The sequence below is a fragment of the Macaca nemestrina genome, chromosome 5 (assembly GCF_043159975.1).
Source record: "Macaca nemestrina isolate mMacNem1 chromosome 5, mMacNem.hap1, whole genome shotgun sequence".
NCBI lineage: Eukaryota > Metazoa > Chordata > Mammalia > Primates > Cercopithecidae > Macaca > Macaca nemestrina.
The window spans coordinates 147,333,809-147,353,615 of record NC_092129.1 but is presented as its reverse complement, the minus strand read 5'-3'; the positions used below and the strand labels follow the sequence as shown (position 1 = coordinate 147,353,615).

General features: G+C 51.0%; 2 protein-coding genes across 9 annotated transcripts; both read left to right on the top strand.

Moving 5' to 3' along the window:
- The first annotated feature begins 69 nt into the window (after nucleotides 1-69).
- On the top strand, nucleotides 70-12,080 carry LOC105474501 (FA complementation group E). Of its 8 annotated transcripts, none has more exons than XM_011729213.2 (10): nucleotides 70-550; nucleotides 3,512-4,118; nucleotides 5,544-5,588; nucleotides 5,902-5,970; nucleotides 6,288-6,431; nucleotides 7,302-7,425; nucleotides 7,653-7,731; nucleotides 8,501-8,567; nucleotides 10,300-10,425; nucleotides 11,207-12,080. In XM_011729213.2, exons 1-10 carry the CDS (start codon nucleotides 303-305, stop codon nucleotides 11,306-11,308), a joined length of 1,611 nt encoding a protein of 536 aa, XP_011727515.2. In that variant the 5' UTR covers nucleotides 70-302; the 3' UTR covers nucleotides 11,309-12,080. The 8 variants fall into 8 exon arrangements, 7 of the variants coding, with proteins under 7 accessions (XP_011727515.2, XP_011727518.2, XP_011727514.2 ...); XM_011729212.2 differs by having other exon boundaries at nucleotides 101-550; nucleotides 6,285-6,431; XM_011729217.2 differs by having other exon boundaries at nucleotides 441-820; nucleotides 6,285-6,431.
- Nucleotides 12,081-13,324: 1,244 nt separating this feature from the next.
- Nucleotides 13,325-16,400, top strand: LOC105474502 (ribosomal protein L10a). Its single transcript, XM_011729218.3, has 6 exons — nucleotides 13,325-13,432; nucleotides 13,792-13,866; nucleotides 13,947-14,027; nucleotides 14,381-14,529; nucleotides 15,797-15,969; nucleotides 16,200-16,400. Exons 1-6 carry the CDS (start codon nucleotides 13,428-13,430, stop codon nucleotides 16,368-16,370), a joined length of 654 nt encoding a protein of 217 aa, XP_011727520.1. The 5' UTR covers nucleotides 13,325-13,427; the 3' UTR covers nucleotides 16,371-16,400.
- Nucleotides 16,401-19,807: the final 3,407 nt, after the last annotated feature.

Here is a 19,807-nt window from a genome sequence, read left to right as displayed (position 1 = left end):
GGCCCCGCCCCTTGAGACCTTCCCTCGCGCCCGCCTCAAGTTCAGGCTCCGCCCTCGGCAGCGTCTCCTTCCTTCCCTTTCCGACAGCGCGCGAACCGCTGCAGCTCCGCGCGGCCGGGCCTCTCGGGTTTCCCAACGCCGAGGAGAGCTTGTGACGGGCGCTGGAGCTGGCCCGCCGCCCGCCGCCCGCCGCCGCCCGCCGCCGCCGCGTCAGGGACGGCGCTGGAGTTCCCCGTTCCCCTCAGCCTCTGAGCTGAGGCCCCACACCAGAGTAGGGGGCGGCGCGGCACCCGTGTCCCGGCATGGCGACCCCGGACGCGGGGCTCCCTGGGGCTGAGGGCTCGGAGCAGGCGCCCTGGGCGCAGCTGGAGGCCCCCGCCCGCCTCCTGCTGCAGGCGCTGCAGGCGGGGCCCGAGGGGGCGCGGCGTGGCCTGGGGGTGCTTCGGGCGCTGGGCAGGCGCGGCTGGGAGCCCTTCGACTGGGGCCGCTTGCTCGAGGCCCTGTGCCGGGAGGAGCCGGTAGTGCAGGGGCCTGACGGCCGTCTGGAACTGTAAGTCCTCGCCCGCGGCCCCTCAGCAGGTACGGGAGGCGGGGGCTGTCGGGGGATCGACGCACAGAGAGGTGAAATAAGCCCCTTCGGCGACGGCCTGCCGCGTACCCTATGAGCAGGGGCACCCTTCACTGAGCACCTGCCGTGTGCGGGACACCGAGGATCCGGGAACTCGAGGCACACGCCTTCTGTTGGCTGTAAAGTATAGTGATGATAAGTGGAGGCAAATCACTTTTGATCGCATACTGCCATCTCTAAACAATTGGACACGTACGTCCAGTATAAGTATACTTATGTATAAAGTGTACACGTGTGTTAAAATACGTACATTTTAAAGTACAAAAATAGATATTTAAAACGTGATGGTGGAATACATACCCGCCATCCTGGTGGCCCTATACTCTCTGCTTTTCAAAGCATAATGTTCACTGTAAGGGCAAGATTGTTTTCCCTAAGAATGGTAACTGTGAATCCATATCTTAGTGTTCTTGATAATTTCTGGCTCTTGGATGACATTGAACTTTGTTTTTTAACCTCTCTGTGACTGATTTAAGAATTCCTACTAGGAGCAGAGGTGTCGGCCCTGCCATTTTATTTGGTTGTGTTTCTGTTATTGATATTATCTCCAATTTTTTGGCAGGCATTCTATTAAGCTACGTGCTCATTTGTGAGGACAACTTTTGTTTAAAAAAAAAAAAGATAGTACAGTATCCACAAATGCATTTAACTAGCAAAGTTAACTAAAACACACAAAAAACGAAAAATGAGTGGGTGAGGCGCCATGTTCAGCTCCTAGTGGGGCCAGCCTTCCACTCTCTTGGATACCCCTACCCCATAATTTATGCTGGAAACCATCCAGATGCTAAATATTTCTAATGCTTACTTTTTAATGTTTTAGATAAATAGGGGAAAATGGGAGTTCCAATATTTTCTTCCTACACTCCACTTTGAATTTCTTTCAGGAGATGGGTCAGGAGAACTTGTTTGAATCCCCAAATTGGAAGCTATGGAAATGTTTGCCCAGCTATCTGGCTTATTCTGGATAGAGTAAGGGGAGGGCAGAGGCCTTAACTTGGGGCCCCTGGGTAGAAGAGTATTTCAGTACAATTGATTTCCTTTAGAATCCTAGATATTTTATCAAATGCATTTAACACTCATTCTGATCACAGGTCTCTGGCACTAAAAAAGGTTAAAATCTCCTGGAGTAGAGTCTTCTCTACCTCTCTACCCCCAAATATCCTCCCTGCCACAAATTAACCATCTTTTAAACTCAGGTTTTTTTGTTTTGTTTCTTTTTTTTTTTTTTTTTTTTTTTTTGACGGAATCTTGCTCTGTTGCCCAGGCTGGAGTGCAGTGGCGCGATCTTGGCTCACTGCAACCTCCGCCTCCAGAAGAAGCAATTCTTCTGCCCTAGCCTCCTGAGTAGCTGGGACTACAGGTGCGCGCCACCATGCCCGGCTAATTTTTGTATTTTTAGCAGAGATGGGGTTTAACCATATTGGCCGGACTGGTCTGGAACTCCTGATCACCCACCTTGGCCTCCCACAGTGCTGGGATTACAGGCATGAGCCACTGCTCCTGTACCATCTTTTAAACTTTGACTCTAGTTTTTCTCTCTCACATAGTGTCTATATTCTACAAAGAAATAGTTGTCTTTTTTTTTTTTCTGCCTCACAACCCAAGTGCCTCTTGACAAATGGCCCTGCAAAATTATGCATAGGGAGGAGTAAAGACATGATGGGTGGTGGGCTAAATGCTGCCGTGACTTGCCACACCAAGCCTCAGGTCATGTAGGATCTGGGTTGGTGCCTGGGCAGAATTACAGATGGTTACATTGCATCATGGGCCTTTGGAGCTCAGGGGAATAGTGTTAAATCTATTTTAAGAAAAGTTGGGTGCTTGCAGGAGAGCATTGGTTCTGCTTAAACCCCTGGGGCTCCAAAACAAAAGATCCTCATCCCCCTGTCTTCCCCTTTGACTCTGTGAATACTGTTTAGAATCTGTAAAGTGATTCCTTCTGTTTCAAGTTTCATCTCTGGGAAGCCTTCTATGTCCACAGCAGCTCTTGCCGATCTCAGCACACTTATTCTCAGAGAGTTAATTCATTCAATAAATGCACAACAAGTGCCTGCTCTGGGCTGGCGCTGTGCTGAGTCCTAGGACACAGAGAAAGGAAACACTACCTTCACCTTTTAGGAACTCACAATTTGGTGAAAGGAACACAAGAGCTGGACAGATGAGTGACCCCGAGAGTTCCAGGGGATTGCTGAGGGCAGCCATAGGGCTGCAAGACTAAGCACTGCACAGCATCCTGGAGTATTATTTTTCCCTAAAATTTGGGAAAGAACTTTTTTCTTCTTTTTGTGTAAAACAAGCATGAATCTATTATAGAGTAGGTTCCAATATGAATTTTGAGCTGAAACAGATGACAGAGGCCAAAGAATAGGGCCTGTCATATGATACTCAATGAACACTTGTTAAACAGTTCTCGTGTTGTCTCTGTCTCCATCCACTGACTTTTTTTTTTTTTTTTTTTTCCTTTTTTTGAGATAGTGTCTCACACTGTTGCCCAGGCTGGAGTGCAGTGGCATGATCTCGGCTCACTGCAGCCTCTGCCTCCTGGGTTCAAGCCATTCTCCTGCCTCAGTCTTCCTAGTAGCTGGAACTACAGGCACATGTCACCACGCTTGGCTAATTTTTGTACTTTTTTTAGTGAAGATGGAGTTTCACCATGTTGGCCAGGCAGGTCTCAAACTCTTAACCTAAAGTGATGTGCCCACTTCAGCCTCCCAAAATGCTGTGATTACAGGTGTGAGTCACCACACCTGGCCAACATCCACTGACTCTTACAGATTGACTGCCTGCCAGCCCCCATCTGTCCACTGCCATCTAGCCCCCAGCTCTGCCCTGTGCTCCCTTCAGCCAGACACTCTAACTGCTTGCTCTCCCTCTGCTACCCAGGAAACCACTGTTGCTGCGATTGCCCCAGATATGCCAGAGGAACCTGATGTCCCTGCTGATGGCCGTTCGGCCGTCACTGCCGGAAAGTGGGCTCCTCTCTGTGCTGCAGATTGCCCAGCAGGACCTAGCCCCTGACCCCGATGCCTGGCTCCGTGCCCTGGGGGAATTGCTGCGAAGGGATCTAGGGGTGGGGACCTCCATGGAGGGAGCTTCTCCACTGTCTAAAAAATGCCAGAGACAGCTCCAAAGTCTGTGTAGGGGGCTAGGCCCAGGGGGCAGGAGGTTGAAATCCCCACAGTCTCCAGACCCCGAAGAAGAGGACAACAGGGACTCCCAGCAGCCTGGGAAACGCAGAAAGGAGTCAGAGGAAGAGGCTGCCAGTCCTGAGGGGAAGAGGGTCCCCAAAAGGTTCCGGTGTTGGGAAGAGGAAGAAGATGATGAGGAGGAGAGACCTGAACATAAGTCACTGGAATCCCTGGCAGATGGAGGAGGTGCATCTCCTATTAAGGACCAGCCTGTCATGGGAGCTAAGACTGGCCAGGACGGTTCGAGTCTGGAGGATGCTAAAGGTCTAGCTGAGAGTTTGGAGTTGCCCAAAGCTATCCAGGTACTTTGGTAGGGAGACTGGGTTTAGAGTGATCTTTCACCAGTGGTGGCTTTATCCGTGGGGAAGGCTGGTTGGGACACTTTTTCCCAAAGGAGTTGACTGTAGTTCTTGGAGGAAAAAGGAGGAAGGTAGGGTTTAGGGAATGTAGCCTCCACTCCACAGACTTTTTTTTTCTTTTTTTGTTTAAGATGGAGTTTTGCTCTTGTTTCCCAGGCTGGAGTGCAATGGCACAATCTCAGCTCACCGCAACCTCTGCCTCCCAGATTCAAGTGATTCTCCTGCCTCAGCCTCCCGAGTAGCTGGGATTATAGGCATGTGTCACCACGCCCAGCTAATTTTGTATTTGTAGCAGAGACAGGGTTTCTCCATGTCAGTCAGGCTGGTCTTGAACTCCCGACCTCAGGTGATCTGCCCGCCTTGACCTCCCAAAGTGTTGGGATTACAGGTGTGAGCCACTGTGCCCAGCCACTCCACAGACTCTTAAGGAGGGGTAGGGAAGGGAGTTACTGGAGGTGGGAAATGTGTCCTAATGATCTATAACGTGGGGTTAAAGGGTGCCAGGCAAGGGAGAGGCTCTGGAGCCACCCCTGTTACCCTGTAATATGTGGGTGGGAAGAATCATGACAGCATTCAGCCTGCCCCTGCCTCCTTGTCCAAGGCCTGGGTCTACCCCCATTTGGGTTGGAAGCAGAAAACAATTCTAGACAGCTGGTTTTCATTTTTTTTTTTTTTTTTGAGATGGAGTCTCACTCTGTCGCCCAGGCTGGAGTGCAGTGGCACGATCTCGGCTCACTGCAACCTCCACCTCCCGGCTTCACACCATTATTCTGCCTCAGCCTCCCGAGTAGCTGGGACTGCAGGTGCCCGCTACCACGCCCGGCTAATTTTTTGTATTTTTAGTAGAGATGGAGTTTCACTGTGTTAGCCAGGCTGGCCTCAATCTCCTGACCGTGATCCGCCCGCCTCAGCCTCCCAAAGTGCTGGGATTACAGGCGTGAGCCACTGTGCCTGGTGACAGCTGGGTTTCATTTGGACCTTGTCTAGTTTGGGTTCTTAGGCACTTTTCAAGATAGAGACTTCATGTTCTTGACTTTTTTTTTTCCCTCAAGACAGGGCCTCTCTTCCCCTAGGCTGGAGTAAAGCTGGGATTACAGGCATGCACTATCATGCCTGGCTAATTTTTTATTTTTATTTTTGTAGAGATGGGGTCTCAACTAGTTGTGCAGGCTAGCCTTGAACTCCTGGGCTCAAGTGATTCTCCCGCTTCAGCCTCCCAAAGTGCTGGTGTGAGCCACCGTGCCTGGCCTCTTGACTTTCTTGAATCGTCTTTGCCGGCTAGCTCCCACTGACTTGGGGAGCCAGAACCAGGCTTGGAGTCATGCTGCTGGGGGAGGGATGTGGCAGTGACTGGGCTCTCCTCCACAGGACCAGCTTCCCAGGCTGCAGCAGCTGCTGAAGACCTTGGAGGAGGTGACTGGCCCTACCCTGTTCACCATAGCCTTTCTTCCACCTTCTACCCAGATCCTAGCTATGCCCAGGGAAGGGCAGTGATATACAAGCTGGCTGGGGGAGGGGGACTGGAGTAAAGGTCTGAGGACAGTCTCTGAAGGAGCTTTTCTTGAACCAAGTGTAGACTTACCATCTAACACCAGGTAACTTCCTCTTCTCTGGTAGCGCCTTCCAGGATCTCAGCCACTCCTTCTGCCACCTGAAGGGGCGGCTTCAGTGACTTGTCACCGAAGGCTCTGCCAGCCCTAACATGAGATTTGATTTGTCTCTGCAGGGGTTAGAGGGGTTGGAGGATGCTCCCCCAGTTGAGCTACAGCTTCTTCACGAATGTAGCCCCAGCCAGGTGAGTCCAGATAGACTGCCTGGCTCTGAGGTTACATTCTCTCTCCTTTATCTTTTTCTATTTAAGTTTATGTTTTCCTACCTCATGTGGGAAATGTGGGAGGGGATTTTGTTGTTTTCTTTCTCAGTGATAGGGGTCACTCTCTGTAGTTTCTTTTAGTCCCTGGTTCCTTCCCCTAGGGCAGCTCTCCCAGACTTTCTTTGCTCTGGAGTATCTTTGCCCTGCTCCGTCTGCTTCCCAGTTGCTTGAGACAGCCTAGCAGAGGCAGAGTGCATGTCCTGGTGCCCTTTCTCCCCCGTGCCCCACTCTGTCAGCAGATGGACTTGCTGTGTACCCAGCTGCAGCTCCCCCAGCTCTCAGACCTCGGTCTCCTGCAGCTCTGCACCTGGCTGCTGGCCCTTTCACCTGATCTCAGCCTCAGCAATGCTACTGTGCTGACCAGAAGCCTCTTTCTTGGACGGGTAGGTGTATTGGGAGGTACTCAGAGTGCCAAGGACAATGGGGAAGAGCATCTGGGCCCTCAGAAGGGTGGTACTTGAGAGAGAGGATTCTCAGCATTGTAGACATCTGGGCTGTTTGGGCAGCCTGGGGCAAGGAAAGGATGCCTGCTTAACTGGCAGGGCATGGACCCCCAGGCCATCTACCCACATGGCATCTAACTTCTTTTTTTTTTGAGACAGAGTCTCACTCTATTGCCTAGGCTGGAGTGCAGTCGCGCGATCTCCTGCCTCAGCCTCCTGAGTAGCTGGGATTACAGGTGGCCTCCACCATGCCTGGCTAATTTTTGTATTTTTATTTATTTATTTATTTATTTAGAGATAGAGTCTTGCTCTGTCACTCAGGCTGGAGTACAGTGGCATAATCTCGGCTCACTGCGACCTCTGCCTCTGTGGTTCAAGTGATTCTCCTGCCTCAGCTTCCTGAGTAGCTGGGACTACAGGCACCCACCACCACACCTGGCTAATTTTTGTATTTTTAGTAGAGACTGGGTTTCGCCATGTTGCCCAGGCTGGTCTCGAACTCCTGGACTCAAGCGATCCAGCTGCCTCAGCCTCCCAAAGTGCTGGGATTACAGGCGTAAGCCACCATGCCCAGCCAGCATCTAACTTCTCTCTGGGCACCAGAACCTTTCTAGAAGCTGATCAAGGGACTTTCAGGGATTTGGGAACTGAGCAAGAGAGGTATATATCTTTTCCAATGGGTGGGTCCATGTGAGTGCTAAGTAAAAGAACTTTTTTTCCCTTTGTAACATGTATCACCATCTGAAATGTGTGTTTGATAAATGCTGTTGAAATGAAAAGAATTAATTTTTTCCTCCCTGTTGGCTATAGATCCTCTCCTTGACTTCCTCAGCCTCCCGCCTGCTTACAACTGCCCTGACCTCCTTCTGTGCCAAATATACCTACCCTGTCTGCAGAGCCCTCCTTGACCCTGTGCTCCAGGCCCAAGGCACAGGTAATTCTGGAACCAGCCCCAGGCCCAGTAGCTCTGCCCTCAGTGTTCTCAGCACCCTTCACCCCAGAGTGGCCCTGGCAGGAGTTGGGTATTCAGTGATTAAAGATGCCTGCTGCTTCCCTGACGATGCCCCTATAACAGGCTGGGCATTCTGTTACCGCCTCCCCACTTTCCACCGTCTTCTACCATTTCCCCCCAGACTTCCCCTTCTGCTTTCCTCTACCCAGGTCCTGCTCAAACAGAGTTACTATGTTGCCTTGTGAAGGCAGAGTCCCTGGAGCCAGATGCACAGGTTCTAATGCTGGGGTGAGTGTGCAGGCCTCCATGCTGTCCCCACTGCCACCTGTTCCCCCAGGCTACAGTGACATCACATGTGTTGGGCCCTGCAGGGAAGGCTCACCTTCTCTAGGAAGCCTCATGTATATCATCTCACTCCATCATCTTCCTCCTCTATGAGTCCTCTTTGCCTTTTGTTCTCAGGATGCACTCTCTAATCCTAGTTATTTTTTAGGGGACCCTTGTGTCTCACTACCAAATACTTTGCTGTCAGCTCCTGGGGCTCTTGGGGTGTGACCTTCCTGGCAGTTGTATGAGCTCTGCAATAGTGTCTGCTGGGGCTGGTGCCAGCATCAAGAGGTCTCTGACTACCCTTTTTTTTTTTTTGCGGGGGGGCAGGGGACAGAGTTTTGCCCTGTCGCCCAGACTGGAGTGCAATGGCGCGGTCTCTGCTCACTGCAACCTCTGCCTCCCAGGTTCATGCAATTCTCCTGCCTCAGCCTCCTGAGTAGCTGGGATTACAGGCGCCTGCCACCACGCCTGGCTAATTTTTTGTATTTTTAGTAGAGATGGGATTTCACCATGTTGGCCAGGCTGGTCTCGAACTCCTGACCTCAGGTGATCCACCTGCCTCGGCCTCCCAAAGTGCCATGGTGCCCCACCCCTGACTACCCCTTTGTTGACTGGAGATCTTGGCTGTCCTCAGGGCCTTGCCGTGCTGTGGGAGTTGCAGCAGCAGACAGATACTCAGGCTTGGGTGGGAGGCCAGGCATTTCTCACTAGGGCCCCTGCTTTGCAGACAGATCTTGGAGCTGCCCTGGAAGGAGGAAATTTTCTTGGTGTTGCAGTCACTCCTAGAGCGGCAGGTGAGCAGGCTGTCCTGGGGAAGAGTGGACAAAGAAGTGCCGCAGTCCTTGGAAGGACATCGGGTTCTTAGGTTTCTGAGTCCTTCAGTGGATGCAGGGTCAAGTAGGACAGCTGCCCTACAGCAGCTGCCTGAGACAGTGGGAGAGACCTGGGGCATGCAAAGCTGGTAGCAGAGAGCTGAGCACATGGTCACTTCAGCTCCACCTCTTACTAGCTGGGCGGCCTTGGGGTGGGATTTTTGATGTGTGTGTGTAAATTTTATTTTATTTTTGAATAGGTAATAGATTCATATGTTCACAATTTTTTTTTTTTTTTTTTTTTTTTTTTTTTTTGAGATAGAGTCTGGCTTTGTCACCCAGGCCAAAGTGCAGTGACACAATCTTGGCTAACTGCAACCTCTGTCTACTGGGTTCAAGCAATTCTTATGCCTCAGCCACCCAAATAACTGGGATTACAGGCGTGTGCCACCATGCCAGCTAATTTTTGTATTTTTAGTAGAGACAAGGTTTCACCATGACTTGAGGCCAGAACTTCTGGGCTCAAGTGATCTGCCCTCCTTGGCCTCCCAAAGTGCTGGGATTATAAGCGTGAGCCACCATGCCCAGCCCATATGTTGACAATTTTAAAAGCTCAAAAGGATACTGTGAAAAATATTCCCCTTACTTCTCTTCTCCAACCATCCAGAGTCCCCCAGTTTCAGGGGAACCCCCCCTCCCAGAGATACCATCTATATGTGGAAACATGTTTACACTTACTATCCATCCTACTTTTTATGGAAATTGCAACACACCAAACTCATTGCCCTGTACCTTGCTTTTTTTACTTCACAGTATATTTTGGTGATTTTTTTTCATATCAGTACCTAAAATTCTGCCTCATTTGTTTATATCTTAGATAACTGACCTAACTTCTTTATGCCTGTAGTTTCCTCGTCTACAGAAGGGGAGACAGAATATTAATAGCACCTACCACATAAGATTGGAGTGAGGTTTAAATGAGATAATTGGTATAAAGTACTCAGAATGGTACCTGATGCACAGTGTTTATTAAATTATTATTATTATTATTTGAGACGGAGTCTCACTATATCACCTAGGCTAGAGTGCAGTGGCGTGATCTTGGCTCACTGCAACCTCCGCCTCCTGGGTTCAAGTGATTCTCCAGCCTCAGCCCCGATTAGCTGGGATTACAGGCACGCACCACCATGCCCAGCTAATTTTTGTATTTTTAGTAGAGATGGGATTTCACCATGTTGGCCAGATTGGTCTCGAAGTCCTGACCTCAGGTGATCTGCCCTCCTCGGTCTCCCAAAGTGCTGGGATTACAGGTGTGAACCACCACACCCAGCCTAAATTATTATTATGAAGAGCCAGGAGATTAAGGTGGCAGTGTCTCTTGGGCCCTGACTCGTTTATATCTTTAACCACTGAACCAGACAAGGGATCCTTGGCTTCCCCTTGGTCCTAATCTGAGCCTTTGCAATGGTAGCCACCATTTTCTGAGACGTGCGTGTCTTATGTGCATTATCTCATTTAATCCTTTTCACAGTCTTCCATTAGATATTCTGAGCCTCATTTTACAGATGTGGAAATGGAGGTTTAGGTTGGTTAAGTAACCTGCCCAGGGTCACCCAGCTAGGAAGTGGTGGAGTTAGGAATTGAATCCAGGACTGGCTGAATGAAGAGCCCAAGCCCTTCTTGTGATTACTGCTCCATCTCCCAATGTGTGCAGGTGGAGATGACCCCTGAGAAGTTCAGTGTCTTAATGGAGAAGCTCTGTAAAAAGGGATTGGCAGCCACCACCTCCATGGCCTATGCCAAGCTCATGCTGACAGTGATGACCAAGTACCAGGCTAACGTGAGTACTGATAGGGCCATGGGGCTGGTCCTGCTGGCAGGGCTGCCCTGGGCCTGCCACAAGGGTGTATGAATATGTATGTCAGGGATAAAACCCTGAGTGCTGGGGTTGATGTAGACCCTCCCAGAAAGATGGAAGTATGAACATGCTTCTGTTGCACAATTTCAGCAAGCTCCTGAATCCTCTGGAGATCCGAACAGAAGGACCTCCAATATGAGGCATCAGGAGTCATTCAAGGGCCTTCAACCTGGGAGTAACTTGGTCAGATCTGTACTATTAAGAAGCATCTGGCTTCTGTGAGGAGTGGGATTGGAGGGTGAAGATCTAGGGCCTGAGACCTGTCAGGAGGTTGTAGCAACAGGGCAGAAAGAGAAAGTGTAGCCCAAAAGGAAGGCAGGTGTCACACAGTAGAGTGTCTGTGAACCTCAGTTTTCTCATCTGTAAAATGGGAGGGTTTTGAGGATTATATACAGCAATGCATATACATGATGTGTATGTATGTTTGTATATGGATTGATGCATATAAAGTGCTGCCACATAGTAAACACACAATAATTGTCAACTATTACTAATGTGGCCGGCTTAGTAAGTTGTGCAGCTAGTATTTGGCTCCAGGTCCACCTAGTTAACTATGGTGAAATAATGAGATTAGATTGCTCAGGAGTCTCCTCCTTCCATCCTCCTGGCTTCCTCTCTCCTTCCTCAATAGAGACCCTGGGGTAGTGGGGAGAGGGGAGGGATCAGCTGCTGGAGTCCTGACATGATTTTTCCTTCTCCGCAGATCACTGAGACCCAGAGGCTGGGCCTGGCTATGGCCCTAGAACCTAACACTACCTTCCTGAGGAAGTCCCTGCAGGCCGCCTTGAAACATTTGGGCTCCTGACCATCCACCAAGGGACCACCGTCTTGGTGCTCCATCACCAGCTTCCTGAAGGGCATTTCTGTCTTCACCACCTTCTGTCTTGAGCCCTAGCCTGAGGATAAAGGCTGGGCCTGGCCATCCCAGATTCCAACTGCCTACCTGTTCCAGGCTCCATAGGGGCATACTGGCTTCCCAGCCAACAGGGAGGCTCCTGGGCTAAGGAAGCTCAGCTATATTTTGTTTTTCATTTCTTTTCTTTTGTTTTTGAGAGAAGGTATTGCTCTGTCATCTAGGCTGGAGTGCAGTGGTGTGATTGATCATGGCTCACTGCAACCTCTGCCTCCCAGGCTCGATCCTCCCATGTAAGCCTCCCAAGTAGCTGGGACTACATGCACATGACACTGTGCCCCACCTAATTTTTTTATTTTGTAGATAATAAGCTGGTCAGGGCTGGTCTTGAACTCCTGAGCTCAAGTGATCTTCCCGCCTTGGCATCCCAAAGTGTTGAGATTTACAGGTGTGAGCCACCACACCAGGCCAGAGCTATATTTTCAAAGACTGCTGGCCCCAGGCACACTCCTCATCAATTCTCAGGCTGCAGGGACAGAAACTTTCCAACAGGGCTCAGTAGGGTCAAGCCGACCCAGAGTGGACATGGGATGCTCCAGGAGGTCTAGGGTACCAGTGTGCTCAGATGAAGCTCTTGTGCTCGTGTATGTTATGACCTTCTGTGCTTTTGTTTCTGACTTGAATTTATCAGTGGTATTGAATAAAAAGCAAGTTCAATAATGTCTTTTTCTTTTTTTTTTTTTTTGAGGCAGAGTCTCACTCTGTCACCAGGCTGGAGTGCAGTGGCGTGACCTCGGCTCACTGCAACCTCCACCTCCCCAGTTCAAGCGATTCTCCTGCCTTGGCCTCCTGAGTAGCTGCGATTACAAGCTCCTGCCACCATACCCTGCTCATTTTTGTATTTTTAGTAGAGACGGGGTTTCACCACATTGGCCAGGCTGGTCTCAAACTCTTGACTTCAGGTGATCCGCCTGCCTCCCAAAGTGCTGGGATTACAGGCCTGAGCCAGCACGCCTGACTAATGTCTTATTAGAAGCAGTACTTTCCTTCCTGTGAATTCTGGGTATTGAACCCATCCCCACCCCCTCCACCTCCCTGCTCAGTGACAAGGAACATATTTTTCCTGGTGAGGGGAAGGGTGAAGGGTTTCTTACTCACTTTCTAAGGGCCAAATAATGTGTAATACCACTCACCCTATCCTACAGGAGCTGCCCCCACCAGGCAGGGGGATAGGTGGGAATGGACATAAAGGTGGGAGTGACTCAGTCTGGAGTTAGGGAAGGGTTTTGGGCAGATGAACCCTAGGAGAGATCTGAAGGGCTCTTCGGGTTACAGTGGGCTAAGAGGATGAGACCCACTGGACAGAGGAAAGAGCAGAGAAGACACCTTAATGGGTGTGCTGTGCTGTGTGCCTGTTTTACATCTTTGTATTCCTGTAGCACCTGGCTAGACGCCTTATTCATACTAATCACACTTAAAACGTAGATGTTATCAAATTATCAAGTAAAAGTTCACTTTAGGACTTTGCCAGCTCTTCCCCTCTGCAGGCGCTGAGAGGCCAGGAACAGAACTTTCCGGAAGCTTCCCTTACCACGAGTCCACGTTAGAGCAAGGTGCTGAGGGAGGGAGGTCTGGCCGAGGAACAAGGCTTGCTTTTGAGAACATAAGCTGATGCGGAGGGCGCGAGGGGAAAGGGGTTTGAGGGACAAGCATGTCGGAATCCACGCCGTAGTGAACATCACTGGGCTGTACCAGTACGTGTGCCTACCGAAGCTCGAGCCCCGAACGCAGCTGCTTCCCTAGGGGCCCAGCAACAGCGGGCGCGAATCGGCACATTACCGGCGGCCGCGGGGCGCTCAGGGCTGCGACAACTCCGTGGGTTCCCGCGCCGGCCTAGCGGCCCAGCGATACCCCCAGCGGCCGGAGAAGTCCGCGCTTCTCGGGGTTGGCCCACCCAACCTCTGTGTGGGTAGGACCGAGGAACGACGCATTCTCGCGAGATCGGGCCACTATTAGAGCGCATGCGCAAACTGTACTAGTCTCTTTTCCGGTTAGCGCGGCGTGAGAAGCCATGAGGTAAGTGGTCCTGAAAGCCCTATCTGCGTTCATCCGCGCCTCCAGGTGCCCCGCCAAGGATGCGGCTCCTGCAGACCGAACTGCGGGCCCTTGCGCCACCTTCCCCGCGGGGCATTTCTCAAGGCGGGTCGGCCTGCGGGTCGCCCTTCCTACCAGGTCCGATCACCGAGAGGCTCCCTCTTCCACCGGGGTTTGGGTCTGGGTCTGGGCTCCCGTCGCTCTACTTGGTGTCCGGAATCTACTGGGGAGTCCGCCGTGGGCCGCCCGCCCGTCTCGAAACTTGGAGCCTCGGAGGCTTCCGAGCAGTCTGAGCGTGTGGACTCCGCGGCCCTGAGCGCGCTGTCGCTTCTCTCACGCAGCAGCAAAGTCTCTCGCGACACCCTGTACGAGGCGGTGCGGGAAGTCCTGCACGGGAACCAGCGCAAGCGCCGCAAGTGAGTGCCGACCCTGGGGCAGGGCGCGGGTGGTGAGGGCCGGCGTGTGCTTAACGCTTAATCCCCCTCCTCTCTCGAAGGTTCCTGGAGACGGTGGAGTTGCAGATCAGCTTGAAGAACTATGACCCCCAGAAGGACAAGCGCTTCTCAGGCACCGTCAGGTTGGCACCGTTTTGACCCCACCCAGCCCTCAGTGCCCCCGTGCCTGCCCCTCCCCTGCAGGCTCCCGCTGAGCCGGAGGCGGGCACGTCGGTACTGATGTGTTAGGGTAGTTCAGACCCCCTGCTCCGGGCAGGCGCGGCTGGACGGACCCCCACCCTGGGTCTTAAAACATGAGGGGAGGCGTGGGGAGGCCTTGGCCGAGCCCGCCGGCCAGCCTGACAAGCCAGGCTGGCTGCTGGTGAATGTGAACGCTCCGGGTAAGGCTCGGTGGCTGCTGCGGTCCCACACCCTTCACCGGCCCTCGGGACCCAGGGCTAGGCATAACCTGTTGGTGCTGTCCCCCAAAACGCAGGCTTAAGTCCACTCCCCGCCCCAAGTTCTCTGTGTGTGTCCTGGGGGACCAGCAGCACTGTGACGAGGCCAAGGCCGTGGATATCCCCCACATGGACATCGAGGCGCTGAAAAAACTCAACAAGAACAAAAAACTGGTCAAGAAACTAGGTGAGTCCGGCCGCTGTGGTTTTGCATGTGAGATGTGGGGTGGAGGCGCTAGAAAGGCTTTCCTGCCATTTCGATTTTTAATGATGAGGGGGCTAGACTAGCAAATGCGGCGGTGGTTGCCTAGCTGGCCTGAGTGCTGTTTTAGCTTTGGGGTGGTTTGATGTTTGTATTTGCTATGAGGATTCCAGTTGATGAGGAAGGCCAAGTATTGTAAGTTGACCCAGCCAGGTGCTGGTGAGGTATGATTTGGAAATCTTACTCTGCGTTGTTTAGGCAGTGGCATTAGACTGCTTTTACAGGTAGGAAGCAGACATTGCCAGTTGTCACGTGTCCAGGGTCCACCGCTAAGAAATAGGCACAATTCAAGCCAAGGCAGTCTTTTTTTTTTTTTTTTTTTTTTTTTTTTTTTTTGAGACGGAGTCTAGCTCTGTCGCCCAGGCTGGAGTGCAGTGGCCGGATCTCAGCTCACTGCAAGCTCCGCCTCCTGGGTTTACACCATTCTCCTGCCTCAGCCTCCCGCGCATCTGGGACTACAGGCGCCCGCCACCACGCCCGGCTAGTTTTTTATGTATTTTTTAGTAGAGACGGGGTTTCACTGTGTTAGCCAGGATGGTCTCGATCTCCTGACCTCGTGATCCGCCCGTCTCGGCCTCCCAAAGTGCTGGGATTACAGGCTTGAGCCACCGCGCCCGGCCAAGGCAGTCTTTTTTTTAGTTATTTTTTGAGACGGGCTGGAGTGCAGTGGTGCGATCTCGGCTCACTGCAAGCTCCGCCTCCCGGGTTCACACCATTCTCCCTCCTCAGCCTCCCGAGTAGCTGGGCGCTGGGACTACAGGCGCCCGCCACCACGCCCGGCTAATTTTTTTTTTTTTCTTTTGTAGTTTTAGTAGAGACGGGGTTTCACCGTGTTAGCCAGGATGGTCTCAATCTCCTGACCTCGTGATCCACCCAAAGTGCTGGGATTACAGGCGTGAGCCACCGCACCCGGCCTGAGCCCTGGCAGTCTTGACTGGGGCATCCGTTGTACAGCGGTTATGCCATGGATCATGGGTCAGCCTGATTTTCTGAGAGCATGTTTTGGGACCAGTGAAGGTCCAGAGGACTTTCTGGAAACCTTTTAGGCAGGGGAAAAGACTGAGGCGGGGGTAGAGAGGGTGCTGCTTGGATGTCACGTGGTTGATACAAGTGCGTTTCTGGCCTGCCACATTTGAGGTGTGCCTTGGTGACCAGGTCCTAAGCAATGCCAATGGCTTCCTGTCTTTACCAGCCAAGAAGTATGATGCGTTTTTGGCCTCAGAGTCTCTGATAAAGCAGATTCCACGAATCCTCGGCCCAGGCCTAAATAAGGCAGGAAAGTTCCCTTCCCTGCTCACACACAACGAAAACATGGTGGCCAAAGTGGATGAGGTGAAGTCCACAATCAAGTTCCAAATGAAGAAGGTGAGGGGGTCTGGTGGGTTGCTGTGGGTGAAGGTGTTGGCGGGGTCTAAATCTTACCCAAGTCTCTAAATATGCCAGTGAGAGTGCCCACCAGGATTGAAATTTTTGGAGTAACCCTGGTCCTTCCTTGGCCCGGGTCCAAGTACCTGCTCACTAGGCCAGTGAGGGAGGGACAGGCCATTTGCCATTCCTCCACCAACCTGACTTGATCCTCTCTTCTGTCCTCCCAGGTGTTATGTCTGGCTGTAGCTGTTGGTCACGTGAAGATGACAGACGATGAGCTTGTGTATAACATTCACCTGGCTGTCAACTTCTTGGTGTCATTGCTCAAGAAAAACTGGCAGAATGTCCGGGCCTTATATATCAAGAGCACCATGGGCAAGCCCCAGCGCCTATATTAAGGCACATTTGAATAAATTCTGTTACCAGTCCCCTCTGTCTGCCTGTGATTGAGGGTGAGGGGTGGTTTGTCAGCTGACAAGTGAGGGCCTTGGCACTGCCATGGCTCGTTGTGTAGTTTGTCATCTTGATGGATAGTTGGGTACTACAGGGAAGAGGATGTTTTTCTGCCATCAAAATTAGGCAGTCTTGGGTATGTGATAGGGTGCTAACGGCATTAAAGCTTTTTGACAGGATTGGTCCATGTAAATTTAAAATAAGGATTTTAGTCAGCATTTCTGTCTTAACAAGGCCCCACATGGAGTATCCTATGCTTTAGGTCAGTAATGAGTAAATGTTAAGGAAAACAAGGCGCACAGCAAACCAGTACAAAAGTGTAATTAATTAACAGACCTTGGTTTTGGGTTTTTTTTTTTTTTTTTTGAGATGAGTCTGTAGCCCAGGCTGGAATGCAGTGGTGCGATCTCACTGCAATCTCTGGGTCCCAGTTCAAGCAATTCTGCCTCAGCCTCCCTAACACCTGGGATTACAGGTACGCACCACCATGTCCAGCTAATTTTTCTATTTTTAGTAGAGATGGGGTTTCACCATGTTGGTCAGGCTGGTCTCCTGGCCTCATGATCTACCTGCCTTGGCCTCCCAAAGTGCTGGGATTACAGGTATGAGCCACTGTCCCCAGCCAGATCCTGTTAATTTTTCTAGGGGAACCAACAGTATTCCAGGTCCTTGCCCCAGGCAGGCTAAGCCCCCTCCTTTTCTGAGGCATTTCCCTGTTGGCAGTTCTTGCCTCTAGCACCCAGTACTGGAAAGGTGGCTTTTGGGAGATACCTGCTTTATTTAACCTTAGACTAAAATCAGCTTTGTTTGACTTTGTTTTTAAACAGGGGACCCAGTTCATCCCTGCTTTTTTTTTTTTTTTTTTTTGGGAGACAGTCTCGCTTTGTTGCCCAGGCTGGAGTGCAGTGGCACCATCTCAACTCACTGCAAGCTCTACTTCCTGGGTTCACACCATTCTCCTGTCTCAGCCTCCCAAGTAGCTGGAACTACAGGCACATGCCACCACACCTGGCTAATTTTGTGTATTTTTTTAGTAGAGATGGGGTTTTACTGTATTAGCCAGGATAGTCTCAATCTTCTGACCTTATGATCTGCCTGCCTCAGCCTCCCAAAGTGTTAGGATTACAGGCATGAGCCACCACGCCTAGCCTCATCCCTGTTTCCCTTTTGTCACCCAGACTAGAGTGCAGTGGCGTGATCGCTGCTCACTGCAACCTCTGCCTCCTGGATTCTCTTGCCTCAACCTCCCAAGTAGCTGGATTACAGGCACATACTACCATGGCCAACTAAACTTTTTTTTTTTTTATTATTTTAGTAGAGAGGGTTTCACCATGTTGGCCAGGGTGGCCTTGAACTCCTGACCTCAAGTGATCCACACACCTCAGCCTCCCAAAGTGCTGGGAGTACAGGCATAAGCCACCATGACTAGCTGAGAAGGATTATTATTGTTTTGAGACGGAGTCTCGCTCTGTTGCCCAGGCTGGAGTGCAGTGGCACAATCTCAGCTCACTGCTGGCTCTGCCTCCCGGGTTCACGCCATTCTCCTGCCTCAGCCTCCTGAGTAGCTGGGACTACAGGCACCTGCCACTACACCTGGCTAATTTTTTTTTTTTTGTAGTTTTAGTAGAGACGGGGTTTCACCTTGTTAACCAGGATGGTCTCAATCTCCTGACCTTGTGATCTGCCTGCCTCCGCCTCCCAAAGTGCTGGGACTAAAGGCATGAGCCACCACACCCAGCTGAGAAGGGTTACTTTAAAGCATAAAAGTAGTGCTTAAAAATGCTGCATTTTGGCCGGGCATGGTGGCTCACGCCTGTGATCCCAGCTACTTGGGAGGCTGAGGCAAAACTGAACCCGGGAGGTGGAGGTTGCAGTGAGCCGAGATTGCGCCACTGCACTCCAGCCTGGGTGACACCAAGAGTCATCAGTGGTGGTCTGGGGGAGATGCCGCATTTCTCAAAACAAGCTTTCCCTGTCCCTGAACTGAAGAACAGGGTTTTCACTCTGAGCAGCTTTTGCTTTTTTAGTTTTTAGCTTTTAAGTTACAGCACTTTCCTTTTTTTTTTTTTTTTTTTGAGACGGAGTCTTGTTCTGTAGCCCAGGCTGGAGTGCAGTGGCGCCATCTCAGCTCACTGCCAGCTCTGCCTCCCGGGTCCACGCCATTCTCCTATCTCAGCCTCCGGAGTAGCTGGGATTACAGGTGTGCGCCACCATGCCCGGCTAATTTTTTTTGTATTTTTAGTAGAGACGGGGTCCCACCGTGTGAGCCAGGATGGTCTTGATCTCCTGACCTCGTGATCCGCCCACCTCAGCTTCCCAAAGTGCTGGGATTACAGGCGTGAGCCACTGCGCCCGGCTAGTTACAGCACTTTGTTGGTAAGAAAGATATAAAACCTAATGAGGATGAGCAGTGAATTTTGGTTCTAAAGACAAGTCCAGCCAGCTACTTGTTTAGGTTACTTTTTCTTTGGGTTTTTCTGTATTTTCTAAACCTCCTGTGATCTTTGCAATCAGAAGGAAAAGGGAAACTTTAGCTTAAAGCAAAAGCAATTATCTGAAGGCTCTTGTGTGCTAATCACCCACAGATGTAATCGGTATCCAGTGGATCCTCCAACAAAGGAATTTCTGCCTCCTGGACCCCTCCTACCTACTGGAGCTCTGGGTACCCTCCCATCCATCCATCCAGCAGGACAGTTTGGGGCTCCCTAGTGGGATACCAGGCACACAATGTGGAGTCAGGCAGACCAGGTTGGAATCGATGTTGGCAGTGACTGGCTGTGAGAAGTACATTTAACATGTCTCAAGTTCTCCCCATGTGTTAACTTGAAGGTTGGACTAGAATGACCTAGAAGACTAGATTCTAGAGGGTTGCCAGATTTAGCAAATAAATAAAAATGCAGGATGTCCTTAGTATTGCATGGAACATACTTAAATCATCTGTTTATCTGAAATAAAATTTAACTGGGTCATCCCCATTCTGTTTAACCCTTTATTCTAGAGTCTTATCTCTAGCCTGCCACCCTCAGAGCAAATACAGTTTCATCCTGTGACAAGTGAGTCCAATCAGTTCACCCATATTTAACTGCAGTTTGAAAAAGCTGGAACAGTCTCTTGAGAAAATGTTCGCTGAAAGTTTTTTTTTTTTTTTTTTTGAGATGGAGTTTAGCTCTGTCACCCAAGCTGGAGTGCAGTGGTGCAATCTCGGCTCATTGCAACCTCCACCTCCCGGGTTCAAGCTATTCTCCTGCCTCAGCCTCCCAAGTAGTTGGGACTTTAGACGCGTGCCACCACACCCGCCTAACTTTTTGTATTTTTTTTTTTTTTTGTAGAGACGGGGTTTCACCATGTTAGCCAGGATGGTCTTGATCTCCTGACCTCGTGA

What these genes read in the sequence shown, in the direction of transcription:
- LOC105474501 (XM_011729212.2), top strand. Translation starts at nt 303, where the DNA reads ATGGCGACCCCGGACGCGGGGCTCCCTGGGGCTGAGGGCTCGGAGCAG. An exon ending in ACGAATGTAGCCCCAGCCAG is followed by an intron (nt 5,971 to 6,284) that starts GTGAGTCCAGAT and finishes CCACTCTGTCAG; the next exon opens with CAGATGGACTTGCTGTGTAC. An exon ending in AGTCACTCCTAGAGCGGCAG is followed by an intron (nt 8,568 to 10,299) that starts GTGAGCAGGCTG and finishes CAATGTGTGCAG; the next exon opens with GTGGAGATGACCCCTGAGAA.
- LOC105474502 (XM_011729218.3), top strand. An exon ending in AACCAGCGCAAGCGCCGCAA is followed by an intron (nt 13,867 to 13,946) that starts GTGAGTGCCGAC and finishes CCTCTCTCGAAG; the next exon opens with GTTCCTGGAGACGGTGGAGT. An exon ending in TCAAGTTCCAAATGAAGAAG is followed by an intron (nt 15,970 to 16,199) that starts GTGAGGGGGTCT and finishes CTGTCCTCCCAG; the next exon opens with GTGTTATGTCTGGCTGTAGC.